Consider the following 15118-nt stretch of genomic DNA (forward strand, 5'->3'; position numbering starts at 1 on the left):
GCTGGCGCCATTGGGCGGGCTTCACCTGTTCTGCCATCCCTCGCCTTCGTTCCCCGCCTGCGCGTAACCGGTTCCCGCGGTGGCGCTCCGCACGCAGTGGCTTGCGGTGAGGGCGGGGCACTGACGTCACTACGCAGCCCCGTCGGCTGCTAGCGGCGGAGCGTGGCTCTATGATCTCCGGGACCAGCGCACGGTACGTACATGCTTTCCTGTTGTCCACTGACACCTTTGTGACTAAGACTGGAGCTCTCGCACGGTGCCTTTGCCTGTGCGGGGAGCGCGTGCTTTCTGCTGATCCTTTTCCCGACGCTAAGCCGACGAGCAGTGCCTAGCGCTCACGCAAGGTCGTACCACGCTGAGCCGCACTTGCCGAAAGCCCAAGCCGAAGGATATTGCCCGAGCTCTCGCGAGTTGACCCATTGGTTATCGCCAGAGCAAGTAGCATAGCCGCCGGGACTTTTCCTAGCGGCATGTCCCAGCTTGAGCCTGTGCTCTCACCACGACGTGCTATAGGCGCCTGTTATTGTATTTTCGCCTGGGTGCGGGACCCGTTTGGGTCCCCGCCGCGCGGGCGTTTGTGCAGTGCTGGTGCCGACAGATTCAATAAACGGTTTCCGTCAACTCAGGGCTTCACTGTGTTTTTGCGTGCGTCGCTCGGTAGCCCCTTGGGGCCTCTGAGCTAGCGTGCGAGCGGTGCTGGAGGCGACGGCTGACGCGGCCCTGTGGCTCGCTAAGCTCGAACCTGCGGTGGTTGGTCTCCTGTGAGACACCAAGAACCCACAACCTGGATCTCCGGTACTCCTGTGGTCCCCGACTCGTCACGTTGGCCTGTCAGAAAAACTCCTGTCTCAGTACACAGGTCCACATATAGTGCTGCGTACCGTGACTCCAGTTACTTACGAAATCGCCCCAGTTAGTACTAGCGTATCATCTGCCCCGAATTCCACTGATGTTGTGCATGTCGCACGCCTCAATTCATATTACTCTCCTGTTACCACCGATATTTAGACACACCGGGATGGTGCTTCTGCCGCCGGGGATAATGATACATGCATATTGCGTGTTTCGTGTGGATAATGCGTGCGGGCCCCCCGAGGGTTCACCACTCCTTGTGAAAGGGATTTTTTGATGTGAATAGCTGCTGCGACTCGTCGCGATAGCTCATTGGCTATGGCATTGCCCTGAAGAGCATGAGGCCACAAATTCAATCCTAGTTGAGGCAGCTGCATTTTGATGGGGGCAGAATGCAAGAAATTAATCCACAGTCCCCACTATGGTATGGCTAATCATGCAGTGGTTTTGGCACCGTCACATAATTTGATTGTAATACTCGTCGTACATGCACATCTTGCAGGACACTGCAGCTTTCATTTCTGCCTTCAGCACTTTCTAAAGACCGAGGTATCAAGAACAGCCGCTACTCATTATATGTAGAAAGAAAAGTGCCTCAAAATTATAAGCGATCCCATGCACGAGTGAGCCTCCCGACATTAATGATCTTTCAATTCATAGATTTCGTGAGAGTGACCATATGAATTGATTATTTATGACCGTGCAATTGAGTCCCACGCAAACTAAACAAGACACATCAAACTATTACAGGAGAAGTCCAAAAGAAGCATTAACTGCATCAGGCTAAGGGTGCAATGTCACACCGCGCTAGTTTTCGGGTGTGTCACAATTGTTTCTGCGGGCTAAAAGCGCTCGCACTCGCCAATGGGATGCGAAACACACTGTGGGGGTCTTCCACAACCCGTAGCGCGTATAATCGCAGCTATGTAGGGTTCGGGCGAATAAGGCAACAAGCGAGTCAACTCAACAACGTTTATTGCTGCGGGCAATAAAACACACTTGCAGAGGGAAGTCCGCTATGTATCATAAGTAATAAAACAGGCTTGCCTCATCGCGTGTGATAGTCACGCAAACGAGGTCACTCACGGGTTGCGGCGGGTATATCCGTAGGGGCAGGTCAGGAGTAGCGAGGTCAGAGAACCCCGGGGGTCTCTCGGTCGCGCTCTTTTATACCTTTTTACCTTTTCACGATGGGAATGTTCTCCTCACCCGTTGGATACTTTCCCTCTTCCCGTGCGGGTACGCGCGTCGCTAGAGGCGAGCGAGAACCGGGAGAGGGCAAAGTGCACCTCTCCCGTGTCCGCCCAACTCCCAGCTGCGCGCGCGCGCGAGAGAAGATGTTTGCCCGGCTCCCGCCGTGTGCGCTACGTGCGCAAGCGTTGGCGAGCGCCCGTGGGAGAAGGTGGCGGCGTGTGCTCCCCGCAACACTCAGGATGTCGTCAGTAGTTGCAGACTCAACACACACTCTAATGGCTAATGCCTAACAAAAACACTTGAATAAAATATGGCATATAAATATGGAGTGAGTGGGACGGAGTCTCCTGTCTCAATCTGATGCGCTGCATACAGGGGGCATGGCAGTCATGAATCTTACCGCCTAATAAGCAAGTCAAAACTTCTTTGTCTAGATGTACTCTTACACAATTGTTTCTGTCAACAATAAATCAAAAGTAGGCATCCTCAGATATGAAAATAAACTCTGGTCGTGGGTCTTGTGCAGGCTGTCCATGACAAACTTTAACATACTTTTTAGAAGAGAGTTGATATTGGAACAAAAATAAAAGCAAGAGATACCAAACTGCAGCACACTGTATGCTAAAGAGCAGCATGCAGCATATATAGTTTACTTCTGAACATCAGCACTTCCCCTCAAAGTGCCTTGCATGACTGCAGGCAAGCGTGCAAGGTTAGCAAAAGGAGCTTCTCTCAATGCTTGGTTGCAGCTCACCTTGTCAGCTATGCCACCAGCAGGGGCAGCTGCGTTCACCGTCATGGACACGACACACCGGATGACACTCATCACAGCATTCAGAGACACCTGCAGTGCAGCACACGAAGAGCCATGACCCCAGCCATCCACGGATGCTGATCTTCTCCACACACATATTAGAATGCATAAATGCTAGAGGATTACATATGGCTGGACAATGAGCTCGCTTGCATCAGAGAGGACATTTCCCCCCTTTCAGAGATTCAAGCCCGTCTATAGTAATACCACTTTGAGCGACATATCAGACATAACAATAAAAAAACACGGCACCATCCACTACATAATGTGTTCTATGGTAAAATAAACCGCTTACTACAATGGTTTCGTGTTATTACTGAATTACTGATTCTGTCCTGCTACTGTGCTATCAGCTGCCAGAAATGCAACTAGGTGCTCACTAATGCACTGTGCTCCCTTCATGCTACAAAATGTGGAACGGTAGAGAGTTGGCTGCAAAAATAGTGACTGGCATATAAAGGAATGGAATGAATCTGTGTGACCAAGTTTACGGACTGCTGCTACATAAGTACTGCTTGTGTTGTTGGCCTTTCGCCATGCGTAGCTTTCCTCGAGGATAAAAAATTCACTAATCCGCCAGCCTTCTATTGCTAACCTCCAAAGCAAGGACTTAAACCCCAGAATGTCGGGAGAAGGAGTATACCACTCGTTACACAGTGACAAAGACAGCAGCGCCGCTGCCTGGCACAGCAAGTTTCTCGCGTGTTATCTACACACATCCACCCCAACTCGCACGCAAGCTTACACCCACTACAGTATAGACCACTTATAACGCAACCGCTTATAGTGCAGGACCGAATATAGTACGGTCTTTTCAGACTCCCGTTAATTTTCCCATAGCACTCCATGTATACACGTATCGCTTATAGTGCAGTTGCGGGAGATGAAATACCGGTTACAGTGCGGCTGCCTGGAAGTTTGGCAGTTAATTCAGACAGCAAACGCTCCCCCCAAGCCGCAAATATACTCCAACGTAATGCGAGTGCACACATCAAGCTCCGTGACGTCACGGTGGCGAACAACCGGCGCGTCTCGCGCCGTCGGGCGTGTTCCAACGTTGCTGGCGCATGAATAGCTCCGTTCATATTTTTCACCCGACACACCAAGCCACGCCGGCCACACATCCCAGCATTCCTCGCGAGGAGCGGGCAGAATGATGCAATGGCGGGGTCGCGCGAAAGCCCGTCCGTCGCTGCGGCTCTCTGCGCATTAACAAGCATGGTGTCACGCTCGCACAAGCAAACATGAACACATCTCACATGATGACCGTGGAAACGTGCTGTCAGAACCCTATGGTGAGGAAGCGCGGCAGCAGCAGGGAGCGAAATGACCTTTGTACTGCTGCTCGCATCAAAGTGAACTAAGCCGTGAAAACGTAGTGCGCGGTGGACTGTGCCCCCGTCGCAGATGGCGTTCAAGATACAGCGGCCCCTGTGGGCAGGCGTGCGCACTTAGAGTAAACGCACCCCCCCCCCCCCCCCTCGAGCCTTGCGCGCGATGGGAGACAGTGCGCTTGCTTCCCGCTTTCCTACCTTGCGTGCGCGAGATTGAGACTCGATCACCGGCTCACCCTCACACGCTTTCACTCGCACATACAGCATACAGCTTGTGGCGACGATTTTATTGCCCTTGGACTACACGGAAGCTCGTGGCAACAACTACGGCAGCTAGAAATGTGCCTGGAGTGTCCATATAATAGCTATCGCAATAAAATCGTTGTTTTGGCTATAGTGCAGTACTGCTTATAGGGCGGATATTCGTGACTCTAGTGACTTACTTTATAAGCGATCTGCACTGTAGATCACCAATGTATCAAGAATAAGTGAATGGGTGCACACTTGAATCAATGCGTCGAAGCATGCTGTGACGGTGACTACACTGACTACACACAAATGTTCGAAGCTGAACGTTTCGTCACAGTCCAATGTGAGTGACTAGCGATAATACGTCTTTGCTACAAGCTATTACCAAGTACAGAACATCTTCGTTCCTAGCCTTGTATGTGGCAACAACAAATATATCGCAACTGAGTACACTCATGAGTGATTTAGCAGAAAATAAACACTCAGGTAATGACCGTACCAAGGAACATTACTGAATCAGAAACATGAGAAATCACTGCTTCAAAGTGTTTGCCAAATAAAGAAGAGCAAAACACACTGATCCTGATTTAAAGGGACACTAAAGGCAAATACTAAGTCAAGCTAAAGTGATGCATTAGTGCACGAGTATCTCTAAAGCGTCAATCTTATCGCGAGCAGAGCCTTAGTAATAGAGAAATTAAGGTAAATGCAGGACATGATTAGCGACTCCCCCGGGACATTCAAGTACTCGCCCGATGACGAAGGCACTCCTCATTTAAATTCTGTCACTAGTACTGAACCACTCGTTATGAAAACATCATTGTACTGTATTATAAGAAGAAAGAAAATACTACTTCACCAGTTGTATTACATTTTTACAAAAAAGAACTAACTGACATTACACCGTTGACAACTTCGCAGGCGGTCAAAATGTTTCGTGTTCGCTCGACTCTGCGCCGCCCGCACTTTCGCGTTTCAGTTTTTCTGTTAACGTGTAGTGTTGCACTTGTTTTTCTGGCTGCGAACCTCGCACTAACTGCAAGTAGCAGAGAATTCCACTTCCACGCGACGTCGCGGAATGCCCGAACGGTCTACGCCACTTTACCAAAATCAGCTGCAGCGGCGCACCGTACCGCCATCTGTCGGGCGCCGTTACACTCACCAACGGCAGAAAATGGCGTATGCAACGTCACAACTCCTCAATTGGCGTGGCGGGTGATTTGAATTGCAATAAAATTATTTGGACCCTTCAGATCCAATTTTTTCGTAAACTAAGTCTTTTCTTTGCATGAGACAAGCGTTTTGAGGTTTCTGGAAAGGTATTTAAACAGTCCACGTCAACTTAGTATTTGCCTTTAGTGTTCCTTTAAGGGGGGACGCGGCTTTCGCATCGCGAAAAATGGCTAAAAAATCGATTTTTTGAAAATCACATTTTCAGTTTCTGTAACTCTTATTCTATCTGATTCCGAAATATCATCACTGAAAACCAAGTAGAAGTGCTCAAAAAAAATTGTTTTATCAGCCAAGGTGCCGAAAAATTTCGCGGAAATCGCGAAAGAACGGCGTTTTTCAAGCAACGATATCTCCGGAACGGCGCAGCCGAGCGCCGCCATCTTGGTCTCGTTGGAAAGCGCATTTCTCCGTCTTCAAATCTGCCGCTTCAGCTATCTCCTCCATACAGAAACAAGCACACAAAAAGCAAATGATTGAAGGTCGTGCCGGAGCCACCGATTGGCCGCGCCCGCCACGTGACTCCAGCGCGGTTCGCCATTGGTCCGGTGCTCGCTCCGTGATGGTGTCGTCTGCTCCGCTTGTTGCGGTCTCCTCGCGAGCTCCGGACAGTTTCCGTAATTTCGACGAGTGTTAAAGCGGGCGCTACGCGCACATCGCAGTAGCGTGGCCGATCCCGCTTTTTGTGGACGTCTCAGACCCGCCGCTAAGCATTCCGAACATCGGTGACGCGGACTTCGCGACCGAGCTTCGGGCACGGAATGCTCGGACACGCGGCTAAAGCCCGGCCCACATTCAGCGTTTTCACCGGCGTTTCCTGCCGTTGCGTCTCTCGGCGTCGTTGCATCAACGGCGCCGGAGAGGTCACCCAGCCACATGAGACGCACGCAAACAGCGCCAGTCCAGCGTCGCACAATGTGACCAGACAGATTTAACCAGAAGCAGTGTGCAATGTCATTCAAGTGAACTATGAGTAATGTTCCCGATTAAGGTTTTTAAGCCCTGTTTATAGTTCTGCGGCACACACACACACACACACGCACACACATTCACGGCAGCGCGCTCGAAGGTACGAGCGGCTGCTTTCTCAGACGGCGCCGCCTCGCCGACGAGACACTGGCGCCACATGGTGGCACGCACGCGAAATGGTTGCTGCGGAAGTCGCTTGCAAAAGTTGCCAGCAGCGCGGCCGCGGCCTGATTGGTCGGCGCCAAGTCGGCGCTCATCGATCCGCTTCCGGCGGCGGCGCCGGCGCCGAGATTTCTGGTGTGCCTTGAGTACGACGTTTCGGCTTGGCGCCTCCCTCAGCGTCGACGCTGAGCGGCGCCGGGTCACGAAACGCCAGGAAACGCCGGGAAAACGCCGAATGTGGTCGGGCCTTAAGCCTTTCGCGCGTAGGCGTCTCCGACTCGGCGATGAAGCACATCGCGCGCGGACTTCTCGGATCCTTGCCTAAGCATTTCGTGCGTTGGCGCCTCCGACTGCGCGACTGAGCAAATCGAGCGTCGACTCCTCAAGCCCGCGGCTACGCATTTCGCGCGTCGGCACATCGCTCAACAAGGGTCGACTCCTCGGACCCGCGGCTACGCACTTCGCGCGTCGGCACCGCGAGCGTCAACTCCTCGAGCCCGCGGTTAGGCATTTCGCGCGTCGGCACCTCGGACTGTGCGACTAAGCTAATCGAGCATCGACTCCTCGAGCCCGCGGCTTGGCATTTCGCGCGTCGGCACATCGCTCATCGAGTGTCGACTCCTCGGACCCACGACTAAGCACTTCGCGCGTCGGCACCTCGAGCGTCGACTCCTCGAGCCCGCGGCTAGGCATTTCGCGTGTCGGCACATCGCTCGTGGAGTGTCGACACCTCGAGCGTCTATTCCTCGGACCCGCGGCTAGGCATTTCGCGCGTCGGCACCTCGGACTGCGCGATTGAGCTTACCGAGCGTTTGGACCCGCGACCAGGCATTTCGCGCATCGGCACCTCGGACTGCGCGACTAAGCTCGTCGAGCGTCTATTCCGCGGACCCGCGACCAGGCATTTCGCGCATCGGCACCTCGGAGCCGCGACTTAGCACATCGCGCGCCGACTCTGTTATCGTAATGCCACGATATCTCGTAACAATACCTATCATACCACCCCTTCATAAAGAGAACCTCATCATGAGCTCTGTTCACTAGGCCACTTGGGCTGGCACAGACACCTGGCTGCAGAAGTGAGGCATGATACAAAAGTACAGGCTGGAGAGCACCTAGCAGCTGAATTGCTGCCTATCTATCAGTGGCTCTCCTAACCTCCATAGCCATTGTCAATGGAAGATGATTCAGAAGGCTGCTGAGAGCCTTCATTCAGTAACATGGTTGATTCTACCAAAAGAAAACAATGCCTCACTGAGTGCACTAGAGGCTGCTATCAATGAGGCAGTCTGCAGATACAACGCTAGAACTACTGTATATTTATGCCCACATAGTTCTGCACCTCACTTGGTTTGAAACCCAGGCACCATGCTCTTTGTAGAGCAGCAGTAAAGAATGCCATAGAAACATGAAAAAGGCAGAACGAAGGCTCAGCAGACCAGAGGCCACATGTCCAAGAAGCCCCACATCACAAAACACATCAAAGATTACAAATTTGGTACATTTTAGAGAACTGAAGAGAAGGTGAAACTTTGAGAGCCGTTTTCTCAAAACTGTTTTTTCGCCTTTCTGCTCAGTTTCTGGAGCTGATTTCTTCGTTACCGTTTAGCCTATTTTGATTCTGTTTTTTTTGTCACGTTCCTTGGACTACAGTGCAGGTCGAGACAGTTTCGAATTTTTATCTTGACTTTTTATAAATTTATGGCGTGGCTATTCGTTCACCCCGAAAGTGTGCTTGGTGCGAAGGTAACTTGAAAAACGACTATCTAAAAAATTTGTGTTGCGAAAAAAAAAAAGTAAGACTGTCACGACCTTCAGCACGCATTCAGCTATGCAGTCAATACTCAACGAGCCTTCCATCATGTTTTTTAAGCTCCCCAGGCCCTCCAGAAAGTCCAAGAGAGAAAAATTCTGCTCAATAAAATGTTCTCAAGGTATCACTCTGAAACTTTTATGGAAGTATCAGGGAGACATTCTAAACATTTGTGCCAATTTTCATCAAAATCCATGAAGAAATCAGGAAGTTGATTTTCAAAGCCACGTCCCCCCTTAATTCACAAGCTACCGCTCGTGAATTAAATCAGGATCAATGTGTTTGGAGAGCTTGGAATGGATTTATAGCCCCACTTCTATATTACAAGCACCGTATATGCTGTTCGCGCCATTTGGGCATGCCATAATGAGCACTGAAAGCCCTTACATGTCCTCTGAAACTGCGGCCAAAGCGCCATGTCATTCACCCATTCATCGTCTATGCTACCCACTGAAACAAAGGTTTGCTGAGCCACACCAGGGTGTCATGCACATCCATTGTAAACACGGAGGCAATGGAGGCAGTTGAGGTAAGCAATGGACGCGTCACCACGTGATCAAACATGGCGGTGGCCACGCTTTCACTGTAAAAAGGGTCTATATTGTTATGAGCCAGTTGTCTGGCGGACAAAGAAGATGTTGAAGCATAGAGCCGATGAGACGAGGAAGAGGTGAAACTGTGGTTCGCCATCTTTGTTGTTGCTGGCCAACATTTAGTCTCCTTGTACATAGTGTAAATAAACCTCCTTTTCTGTAAATCTCCCTGTAACATCTTGGTGGAGGTGAGGGGTACATCACCAGCACATCACGGAACTTCGAAGCGGAAATATTGTGGGCCCTTCGACCACGTTGACTGAGAGGCCCGCTGCTTCGGCTTCGGCTACCACAGCACCGATTGTCTTGACCCAACTCCGGGACCCTGGCGCCTTCTCGGGCACTGACAACAAGGACGTTGAAGACTGGCTAATCGAATACGAACGCGCCAGCAAGAGCAACCATTGGGACCTGACTATAATGCTGGCTAACATCATTTATTACCTCAAGGGAATGGCCCATGTTTGGTTCCGAACACACGAGGAGGAATTGACCAGTTGGTACACTTGCAAGCAAAAACTGCAGGAACTCTTTGGGAAGCCACTTGGCCGCCAGCGAGCCGCCAAGAAGGAACGTTCATGCCAGGCCCAAACATCTACTGAACCGTACGTTGTGTACATTCAAGATGTATTAGCACTCTGTCAGCGAGTCGATGACAAGATGCTCGAAGCTGACAAGGTCAGCCACATTCTTAAAGGCACCGCAGACGACGCCTTTAATTTACTCGTATACAAGGACTACTCGACGGTCGACGACATTATAAGAGAGTGCCGACGCTTTGAAGAAGCAAAGAGCCATCGTGTCTCACAATTCGTTCGGCTCCCTAATACCGCCGCTAGCTCGTGTGAAGACGTCCAGCCGCCTGGTGCCGAAAACTTGTTGCGTCTTGTCCGGCGTGAGATTGAGGCTGCATCTCCGTCGGTCCCCCCGATACGTTCTTACGACGAGTCCCGCCGGCAGCATCTCTGATTCAAGCTGTCGTACGCGAAGAGCTGGCGAACGCAGGCATCCATCAGATCTGTTCTGTAAGTAGCCCTACGGTCGGCAATTTCTTTCGACCTCCAGGCCCACAGTTGACCCCCCTCCCCCCTACCTCCGATACCGCGAACCAAACCAGTGGCGCACACATGACGACAAGCCAATATGCTTTAATTGCAATGAAGTAGGTCATATTTCCCGCCATTGTCGCTATCGTCAGATTTCGTCTCCTTGTCCCGCGTACGCTTACCGCCCGGAAGACAGCCGGTCCTTGCCTTTTCATGCCCGCAATGACCTGCCGCACTGTGATGTTGCTGCTCCGACTCCACACTATGACCGCCGCTCGCCGTCCCCACAGAACCGGTGTTCTTGCTCACCGATTGCCCGTCGCTCACCGTCGCCATACCCTCGCCGTCCCTCTTTGGAAAACTGACCGGTGGAGCTCCCGGAGGTGATGCTGCATTGACCAACCGACCCGGAAATCCTCTGTTGACTCTGACCACCCGACAAAACCTTTTGGACATCGAAGTGGACGGCGTGCCTGTTTCGGCGCTCATAGATATGGGGGCGCAATTATCGGTTATGAGCGCTCGCCTTTCTCGTCAACGACGGCGGCGCCACCTGTCGTTCGTGTAGCCAACGGCGGTACATCTTGCGTCGTTGGGATGTGCACTGCGCATGTGAGCTTCGCCAGCCAGCTGACCTCAGTTCTATTCGTTGTTCTGCAGCAGTGTCAACATGAAGACATCCTCAGCCACGACTTCCTGAGTACCCATTCTGCCCTCATCGACTGCTCTTCTGGCCTTCTCCAGTTTGAACTTCCTTCTGTACCCGATCTCCCCACCGAGTCACAGCCGCGTTTATGCGTCGCCGAGTTTGTTCGACTTCGACCAGCCGCCGCGACGTATGTCACACTGACCTCAGATTCCGCCATTTGTGATGGTGACGACGTCACCTCTCCTTCCCTGGACGCTCTTTTAACAAGGCAGGAAGCCCTCCCTCACTCCGTTGTGACTGTTTCTGCGAACCGGGCATGTATCCCTATTCTGAACTTTGGACTCACTCCACAGTTTCTTCCCGAAGGTATCACGCTGGGACGCATAGCACCTTTAGATGCACAGGACCCTGTGGCCCTTACTATCGATGCGCCCCTGTCTTCTGGAAGCCCTGACACTAGTACTTCATTTGATGCACATTTTGACGCCATGATCGCCCCCGACCTTTCGGCTGCTCAGTCTGACGACCTTCGTCGCTTGCTAGCCGCTTACAGCGACGTTTTCGATTTTGCTTCGCCCCATCTCAGCCAGACAAAAGTTTTGACTCATCGCATTGACACCGGCAATGCCAGTCCCATCCATAGGCGTCCTTACAGAGTGTCTGCGACTGAACGGCGCGTAATTCAAACGGAAGTCGAGAAAATGCTTACAAAGGACATTATCGAACCATCTACGAGTCCTTGGGCATCCCATGTGGTGCTTGTCAGAAAAAAAAGACAACACCTGGCGGTTCTGCGTCGACTATCGCCACCTAAACAAGATTACTAAAAAGGATGTGTACTCTCTGCCGCGAATTGACGACGCCCTCGACTCTTTGCATGGCGCACAGTACTTTTCTTCTATAGACCTTCGATCCAGCTATTGGCAAATCGCCGTTGACGAAAAAGACAGAGAGAAGACCGCCTTTATAGCACCCGATGGGCTCTACCAGATCAAAGTTATGCCATTTGGCTTGTGCAATGCCCCCGCAACATTCGAAAGAATGATGGACTCCCTTCTTCGTGGCTTCAAGTGGTCTACTTGCCTGGGCTATCTCAATGACGTAGTCATTTTCTCGCCTACATTCTCCAGTCATCTAAGTAGACTCTCGGCTATTCTGCGCATCCTTCGCAATGCAGGTCTTCAACCTAACTTTGCCAAATGCCGCTTCGGTCGCCGCGAGATCACTGTACTTGGCCATCTTGTCGATGCTACAGGTATACGGCCTGACCCTGCCAAAGTTAGCGCCGTTGCCAACTTTCCGACACCACGCTCTACTCAGGATGTCCGTTCCTTTTTCGGCCTGTGTTCTTATTTTCGGCGGTTTGTGAAAGATTTTGCAGCACTAGCACGGCCCCTCACCTGCCTGCTTAAGAAAGACGCGACTTTTTCTTGGGGTCCTGCACAAGCGTCCACCTTCTCACAGCTGATTCGAATACTGACATCACCACTAGTGTTGGCTCACTTCGACGAATCTGCGCCCACAGAAGTCCGTACCGACGCCAGTGGCCATGGAATCGGCGCAGTTCTAGCCCAACGTCAGCATGGTCAGGACTGTGTTATTGCTTATGCCAGTCGCCTTCTTTCATCAGCTGAGCAAAACTATTCGATCACAGAGCGAGAGTGTCTTGCTCTAGTTTGGGCCATCGACAAGTTTCGCCCTTACCTCTACGGCCGACCCTTCACCGTCATTACTGACCACCATGCTCTATGCTGGCTGTCTTCTCTCAAAGATCCCACTGGTTGCCTTGGTCGTTGGGCACTGCGACTTCAAGAATACTCGTATACCGTCGTTTACAAGTCTGGCCGCTTGCACCAGGATGCCGACTGCCTCTCCAGATACCCAGTAGATCCACCGGACACTGCCCTGAGCGACTCCAGCCCGTGTGTTCTTTCCAACAACGCCTTGACGCGTCTCTACGCAAGATCATCGAAAAATTGCGCTCCCACGCTCCTGATCCTTCCCTCCGCCTCTTTGTACTCCAAAATGACACGTTATATCGTCGCAGTTTACTCCCTGACGGTCCTGACCTGTTAGTCAGCCCGGCTCACCTCCGTTCCACTGTCCTGGCGCAGCTTCACGACGCACCAATGGCGGGACATCTTGGCGTGTCACGCACATACGACCGCGCACGCCGCCATTTCTATTGGCCTGGGATGTCCCACTCAGTGCGCCATTACGTGGGCTCATGCGACCTTTGCCAGCGCCGAAAAAAGTTGACTCTGCCGCCTGCAGGCCATCTTCAGCCTCTGGACATTCCTTACGAGCCTTTTCACCGTGTCGGCCTCGATTTACTTGGTCCCTTTCCCCTATCCGCCTCTGGGAACAAGTGGGTCGCCGTTGCCACAGATTATGCGACGCAGTTTGCCATTACGCATGCACTTCCCACTAGACTTCTTGCAGACTTCTTGCAGACTTCTTGGTTGCATAACATCATACTCCAGCACGGAGCTCCTCGGCAACTGCTCACTGACCACGGCAGACAGTTTCTGTCCAGGGTGATCGATGACATTCTAAGATCCTGCGCGACGCAACATAAACTGACTACAGCCTTCCATCCACAGACGAATGGCTTGACAGAACGCCTGAACCGCACCCTTACCAACATGTTGGCCATGTATGTGTCTGCCGACCACCACGACTGAGACGTTGCACTACCCTTTGTAACATTCGCGTACAACACTTCCAGGCATGAGACCGCTGGTTATTCGCCGTTTTTCCTCTTATACGGTCGAAACCCTACATTGCCCATGGACACCCTAGTGCCTTCTTCTGGGTGCCCACCCACTGAATATGCTCAAGAGACTATTGCACGTGCCGACCATGCATGTCAAGTTGCTCGCACTCGATTTTCTGAGTCCCAAATCCAGCAGCAGTCTCGCTACAACAGCTGCCACAGGACCACCCACTTTGTCCCTGGATCGCTCGTTCTCCTGTAGACCCCCTCACGACGCGTTGGCTTATCCGAAAAACTGCTCTTCCAGTACACCGGTCCATATTGCGTGTGCCGCCAAGTGACTGATGTCACTTATGAAATCGCTCCACTGCTGCCTTCGTCATCCTCTGCTCCTCTCCGCAAGGACATTGTACACGTCGTCAGTCTCAAGCCCTATCGTGCCCCGGACACCCCTTAATACCTTGTGCGCTAGTTTTTTTTTTTTTTTTTTTTCATGTAGCCTTCATTCACCTGCACCGAGTCGGTGCTTTCGCCGCCGGAGGGTAGTGTTATGAGCCAGTTGTCCGGCAGACAAAGAAGATGCTGAAGCATAGAGCCGACAAGACGAGGAAGAGTGAAACTGTGGTTCGCCGTCTTTGTTGTTGCTGGCCAACATTTAGTCTCTTTGTACATAGTGTACATAGCCAGCATGATCGTCAGTCATATTGCTGGCACCTCCTCAAAACCAAAACTAGCGAAGCCTAGTCGATGTAGTAGTGCTCGCCAACCGCGCCCAAACCACAAGAAAACCCAAGCCACTAAGCCGTAAAGGCTGCATTCGTGACTTGTGCTATTTGTTGTGCAAGTTTCATTTGCTTTTTATTAACCATTCATGACCGGCTGATACCATCAATAACGTAAGCGGAGTGTCGCTCTGACCACTGACGAAGCGCATAAAGCGTGCAAAGGAATAGTATAAAAGGTAAGCCAAATAATCGCAGCCTCAGACTATCTAGGAAAGGCAACCATTTGTGTGCGTAGCAAGACATTGGCAAGCTTGGGCCGTATTCTCGGATGATCACTTTCGAAGATACATTCCATTTTGCAATATTTCGCCACTTCCTTACGGTGATAAGATAGCATGCTTGGTCCTGTGCAAATAATTCCGTCACTCTAGACATCGATGCGTTTTGTGCTCGTCACGCGAAATTAGGCATCCCCGACAGTGAAGATCCAAGAATACAGCGCATCTTTTTTTGGACACTTGTGGAACAAAGTCCCTTATTTTCTGGCAAATCCAGTGTTTCGGAACATTATTTGGACTTTCTGGCGGTCTCTGTGGAGCCGGTGACATGTTTTTACTTCCTCTTATTTTTTTTTTATATGGAGAGGGGGCACTTCTGATAAGCCAAGCTTCTGATAAGACGAACACATTTTCACGGTCCATTTGAGTTAGTCAGAGAGTCTGTTGTATTTTCTGACAACATGCTATGGGACACACATGTAGAACACATAGAG

The 15118-nt window shown here is 51.4% G+C and overlaps 1 protein-coding gene across 5 annotated transcripts in view; it reads right to left on the reverse strand.

Moving 5' to 3' along the window:
• LOC119466172 (transmembrane protein adipocyte-associated 1 homolog) overlaps positions 1-15118 on the reverse strand; it is a 125330-nt gene that overhangs the window by 85402 nt on the left and 24810 nt on the right. For all 5 annotated transcript variants that reach the window (XM_049657275.1, XM_049657276.1, XM_049657272.1 and 2 more), the window contains one exon: positions 2801-2890. In XM_049657275.1, coding sequence (XP_049513232.1) covers positions 2801-2890 — 90 coding nt within the window. The remainder of the gene's footprint in view (positions 1-2800; positions 2891-15118) is intronic.

This window comes from Dermacentor silvarum, chromosome 10, assembly GCF_013339745.2.
Source record: "Dermacentor silvarum isolate Dsil-2018 chromosome 10, BIME_Dsil_1.4, whole genome shotgun sequence".
In the NCBI taxonomy this organism is placed as follows: domain Eukaryota; kingdom Metazoa; phylum Arthropoda; class Arachnida; order Ixodida; family Ixodidae; genus Dermacentor; species Dermacentor silvarum.